Source organism: Tupaia chinensis, unplaced genomic scaffold (genome assembly GCF_000334495.1).
Source record: "Tupaia chinensis unplaced genomic scaffold, TupChi_1.0 Scaffold000678_1, whole genome shotgun sequence".
Classification (NCBI taxonomy): Eukaryota; Metazoa; Chordata; class Mammalia; order Scandentia; family Tupaiidae; genus Tupaia; species Tupaia belangeri.
In genome coordinates this window covers 1,453,284-1,458,838 of record NW_006160202.1, presented here as the reverse complement: position 1 = coordinate 1,458,838, position 5,555 = coordinate 1,453,284, and the positions used below count along the sequence as shown (strand labels likewise).

The following is a 5,555-nucleotide window of genomic DNA, read 5'->3' as shown; positions in this document are numbered from 1 at the left end:
GAGGAGGGCCTGCCGCGGGGCGGGGTGGGGCGCAGACCTGAGGAAGGGGCGCGCTCCGACGGGCGGGCGAGTTCTCCAGCAGAGGGAGGGAAGACAGCCCGGGATCCCGGCGTCCCGGACCCACGCTGGGCGTCTCCAGATCGCTTTGGCTGTGCTGCCCCGGAGCGGGTAGAAGTCCCTCCAGCCGTCTCTCCCGGTCCCCAGCCTCTTCCCTTCCTTTCTTGTGATTTCTTCCTTTCCTTCTTTCTCTCCCTCTCTTTCTTCTCTTTTTCTTTCGTTCTTTCTTTCCTTCTTTTCTTACTCCTTTTCCCTTTCTCTTTCATTCTTTCTTCTTCCTTTCCTTTTCTTTTTCTTTCCTTCTCTCTCTCTCTCCCTCTCTCTCTTTTTTCTCTTTTCAAACAACTACTTACGACAGCAGCAGCTCAGCCAGACCTGAGGTCCAGAGACATGGCCGCCTGGGCCGCAATCCTCTTCCCCTGTCCGCATGAACCTGACCACCCTGCTCCTGCCGCATTACCGCATCCTCTCCCCCAGGAAGGGAGAACTATAATTAAAGTTCAGGGCAGGATTTGCGATTAGATAGAACGAGGTCCTCATCCCTAAGCTTGTGGCAGAGACTGGAACCACCACTCCGGAAACCTTTGCGGAGGACGGGTGGGGACCTGTCCACTTTGACGTGCTATGACCCTGAATTCTTTTTTTTATTTTTTATTTTTTTTACTTTTTTGTTTTGTTTTGGTTTTGGTTTCGGAGAGGTTTTTGCTATAGGGCGCGTGCGCTCGCCAGACAGAGAGACAGAAAGCGAGAAATCACCCCCCAGGGGGGATGGTCACACCGCAATCCCTTCTCCTCCATTCTCTTCCCGGGATCTTGGGCGGGCACGCACGCACACGTGCCCAGCGTGAGTTTTAAGCCACCGGGTCCGGGACGCGAACCTTGGTTGACTACGTGAGAGTCCAGCGACTTAGCCATTACGCTAGCTGCTGGTCCCGTGACCCTGAATTCTGGAAGTGTGCGTGCGCGAGGCCAGGGGCTGGCTATTCGACCCCGCCCCAACTCATCCATGAGTTTGAGGGACTCTACTTTGGAGAAGTACTTAAGCTCAGAGTCAGAGCCTTGAAATCTCTTATCCTAGCCCCAACTATTGTTTTAGATATGACAATCAGGGACCACGGGAAACAGGGATGGAAGACTCGGTCTCACCTTTGGGTGTGGAAATGATCTGGCCACCACCACCTCGCCAGTGGAAGCTCCCCTCACAGAACAGCAGGTGGTGCCACTCGGATTAACAAGGAGGGGCGGGACCTAGGACTTCTTGGGGGCCCACACGGGCTGTGACTGGGAAGAGAACCTCCCCCTGGCTGCAACGCTGGGAAGCTCAAAGGTAGAGGCGGAGATCTGACGATTCGACCCGGGGGCTGCCCCTCTCCTCCTCCTTTTCCCACAGCCCCTGTGACTCTGGACGTGGCCTCGGCCCACCCAGACCTCATCATTTCCACAGATCTAAAGACAGTGACGCTAGACCTGCCCACCGAGGGCGGTTCCAAGGAGCCCTCCGACCCGGAACGCTTCTACCCGTTCCACTGCGTGCTGGGCTCCGCCCGCCCCGGCTCCGGCCGCCAGGCCTGGGAGGTGGAGCTCCATGGGCCCGGGGGCGGGGCCTGCCTGGTGGGCGTGGCTTCGGACCCGGTGCCTCGGCAGGGCTACCTGCTGTTGGCGCCCGCGGCCGGCTTCTGGGTGCTGCGCCTCTCGGGCGACGACTGCCACGCGATCGTCCGGGACGGTTCCCGGGAGAAACTCCCGGTCCGACCGAGGAAAGTGGGCGTGTGCGTGGATTACGAGAGCGGGGAGGTGGTCTTCTACGATGCCACCACGAGGAACCACATCTACACCTTTCAGGCCTTCTTCCCAGGGCAGGTCTTCCCCTTTTTCCGGCTCCTGAGTACGGGCACCCAAGTCACCCTAAATCCCTAGAGCTGTTCCTTTGCCTTCCTCTCCGTCTTCTCCTGCTCCCCCTTTATTTTGGGATGTGCTGCAGGAGGGAGGGTTGAACCTGACTCCTTGGAGCCCTTTTGGAAGGTTACCCCTGAGAACGGAATTCTTGCTGCTTTTCCTATTCTAAGATATTTTCTTTCTTTTTTCTTTTTTTGAGAGGTTTTTGCTATAGGGCATGTGCGCTCGCCAGACAGAAAGAGTCAGAGAGACAGAAACCAAGAAATCACCCCCCAGGGGAGATGGCCACACCGCAATCCCTTCTCCATTTTCCTCTCAGGATCTTGGGCAGTTTAAGCCACCGGGTCCAGGACTCGAACCGCGGTCAACTACATGGGAGTCCAGCGACATAGCCATTATGCCAACTGCTGGTCCCCTAAGATATTTTCTAAAGGGCCTATTTTCTAAGTCACGTCTGGGGGCATTTTTAACTTGGCTGTAGCAGCTGCCTTGGCCACTGATTGGGGGATGCTCCCTACCTCCTATGCCTGGCAGAGTATTTTATGATCCTCACTGAAGCCTTCTTATCTCTGTTTAAGTAACACACAGGCTTTCTTTGCTGACCCTGTCTTTCTAAAACAAAGATTTGTGTTTTTGATCGTTTACTAACGGTTGAATTGCTAAAGCCATCTATAACCTACCAGCAACCCCTTCTTCTGGGCCAAGCCAGGGAACACCTCCTTATGTTGATTTGCAACTTTGTGTCCCTGGCTTTCAGAACTCAGAACTACAGAAAAAGCAACAGTGCACCTGAGCACCCCAAGCCTAGTCACCCTTCCGATTCTTTTCTGCAGAGCCTTAGTTATTTCCATTCACAGGACCCACTGACTTCCTGATCCAGGCCTGATGTGTCGCTTGACACCTCTGCTCCCTTAACCCTGAATGCACCACCCTGAATGTGGCCTTGGCCCATCAGGACCTCATTCTTTCCTGGTATCTGGGATGCTGGTGTCTATACCTCTGCCTCAGCCGGTCCTGCTCCACACCTCTCCATTTGCAAATGAAGACCACTTATGTATTAATGACCTAAGTATCTACATATTATTATAGGAGGACCTTTAAGATATATTAAATAAAAAAGCAAGTTGGAGAATAGTACACACAATATACTATGTTTTATCTAAAAAAAGGGGGATATAAATGTACATATTTGGTTGCTGGTATTTTGGTTGTTGTTAAGTGGAAGATAAGCCAAAACCTAATAAAGTATTGCTTTTTTAGGGAGTTGGAAGGCTAAGCGAAAGGGTCGGAGATCAGTTTCTTCTGAATGCACCGTGTTTTGTTCATTCGACTACGATGCCATGTAAATATTGTACATCGTGATAAAACAAAACTAAAATGGAATTAAATGAACCTGTGTCTATAGTTGATAGCTTATGCGCCAGAGCTGAGGGGTTTTGTTTGTTTTTAATTTGCTGTAAAGCACATGCCCTCGCTGTAGAGAAAGAAAGCACCTCCCAAGGCGACAGCCATGCCCCCATCCCTTCTTCATCCCTTCTTTGTTCACGATCCCAACTTCATTCTCCTTCATTCTCTTCTCCGCATTCTGCGCATGCACGCTCATTCACCTGGTATGTTTTTGAAGCTGCCTAGTCCAGTAGACCATGAGGAATCCAGCTGGCTCCAAATCTGAGGTATTTTTAGTGAATTTTTTTTGGGGGGGGGTAGAGGTTTTTGCCTTAGGGCATGTGCTCTTGCCAGAGAGAGACAGTGCGAGCAGAGAGACAGAGACAGTGAGAGAGAAAGAAACCACTCCCCAGAGGGGATAGCCATTCTCCTCCCAGGATCTTGGGCATAAACACACATGTACCCAGCATGAGTTTTAAGCTACCTGGTCTGGAACTTGAACCATAGTTAACAATGTGAGAGTCTAGTAATGTAACTGCTACATCATCTGCTGACCCTTGAAGTGATTTTATTTATTTATTTATTATTTTCTTGGTAGAGAATTTTGCTATAGGGCACGTGTGCTCGCCAGAAAAACAGAGACAGATAGAAAGTGAGAAATCACCCTCCAGGGGGGATGGCCACGCTGCAATCCCTTCTCCTCCATTCTCCTCTCAGGATCTTGGGCATGCACGCACACGTGCCCGGCTTGAATTTAAGCTGCCAGGTCTGGGTCTTGACCCACAGTAGACCACATGGGAGTCCAATGACATAGCCATTGCGCTAACTGCTGGTCCCTCTTTAAGTGACTTTAAATGTGATTTGACTGGGACTAGCAAGTGGTGTGGTGGCTAAGGAGCTGGATTCCCACATAGCAGCCCATGGTTCAAGTCCTGGGTCTGGTGGCTTGAAAATCATTCCAGGTGTATGTGCATGTATGCCTTAGATCTAGAGAGAAGACTGGAAGAGGGATTGCAGTGTGGCCATCCCTGCTAAGGGTAATTTCTTACTTTCCCTTTGTCTCTCTCTGGTGATCCCACATGCCATGAGGCAAAAAAAAATAAAACACCGTGATTTTACTGTATATTCTTAGTAGGATACATCCTAAGGACAAAAAGAATCATAGCTAAATCTTAAACATTTCAGTTACTATATTGTTAATAACAATATAATATTAGTGTTGTTATTCTGAAGCTCTACGTACACACACATACATATGATAGAATGAAGCAAATAAAAAATTATGTTGATGTTAATAGAAACCAAAATTTTCAGTGTAAAAATTAGATTGAAAGATTTTTTTTCTTATGAATATGACATAAAAAGAGAAATAGGGCCAGCTTGTGGTGTGGTGCGTAAGGCAGTCGGACCCCACAGGACTGACTGTGTGGTTCAAGTCCCAGACCAGGCAGCCTGATGTGTGTGTATGTATGCCAAAAATCCCGAGAGGAGCTTGGGGAAGAGGTTGCAGAGTGGCTGTGCCCCCTGAGAGAGTGTTTACTCACCCCACTCTCTCTCCAGCAAATGCACGCACCTTGTAGCAAATTAAGAAAATAAAGTAATTTTTAAAAGAGTATAAAGAACATGTAGTAATACTAAATTTGAAGTGAGAAATCAGTGTAAACTCAATATATTTTCTCTTAAAAATAATGAAATCTATTTCTTAGCTCTGTCCACAATGAAAGCCTAAAAGCAGTTACTTTAAAATCCATCAGATCAGGGACCAGCAGGTGGCGTGGTGGTTAAGGCACTTGACACTCCCACATGGTCGACCACGGTTCAAGTCCCAACCTGGTGGCTTGCTTTCTGAATTTCCCTCCGTCTCTTTCTCTCTGTGTCTCTCTCTGGTCAAATTAAAATGAATGAATGAGTAAATAAAATTAAATTTTAAAAAACCCATCAGATCAAGATCTATCAGACTCACTTTAACACACAATCAGAAAATCCCAGTTTGGGAAAAGTCACAGAACAAAGAACCAAGTTTCTTCATCAAAATGGATGCAGTTGGGGGACCAGCAGTTAGCGTAATGGCTATGTCACTGGACTCCCATGTAGTCGACCGCGGTTCACGTCCTGGACCCGGTGGCTTAAAACTCACGCCGGGCGCGTGTGCGTGCGTGCCCAAGATCCCGAGAGGAGAATGGAGGAGAAGGGATTGCAGCGTGACCATCCCCTCT

General features: G+C 49.2%; 1 protein-coding gene across 1 annotated transcript in view; it reads left to right on the top strand.

Annotated features, from left to right (window-relative positions):
• TRIM31 (tripartite motif containing 31) overlaps window positions 1-2,181 on the top strand; it is an 18,322-nt gene extending 16,141 nt beyond the window's left edge. Inside the window, exon 10 of the mRNA XM_014592346.2 lies at window positions 1,448-2,181. Coding sequence (XP_014447832.1) covers window positions 1,448-1,974 — 527 coding nt within the window. The 3' untranslated portion in view covers window positions 1,975-2,181. The remainder of the gene's footprint in view (window positions 1-1,447) is intronic.
• Window positions 2,182-5,555: the final 3,374 nt, after the last annotated feature.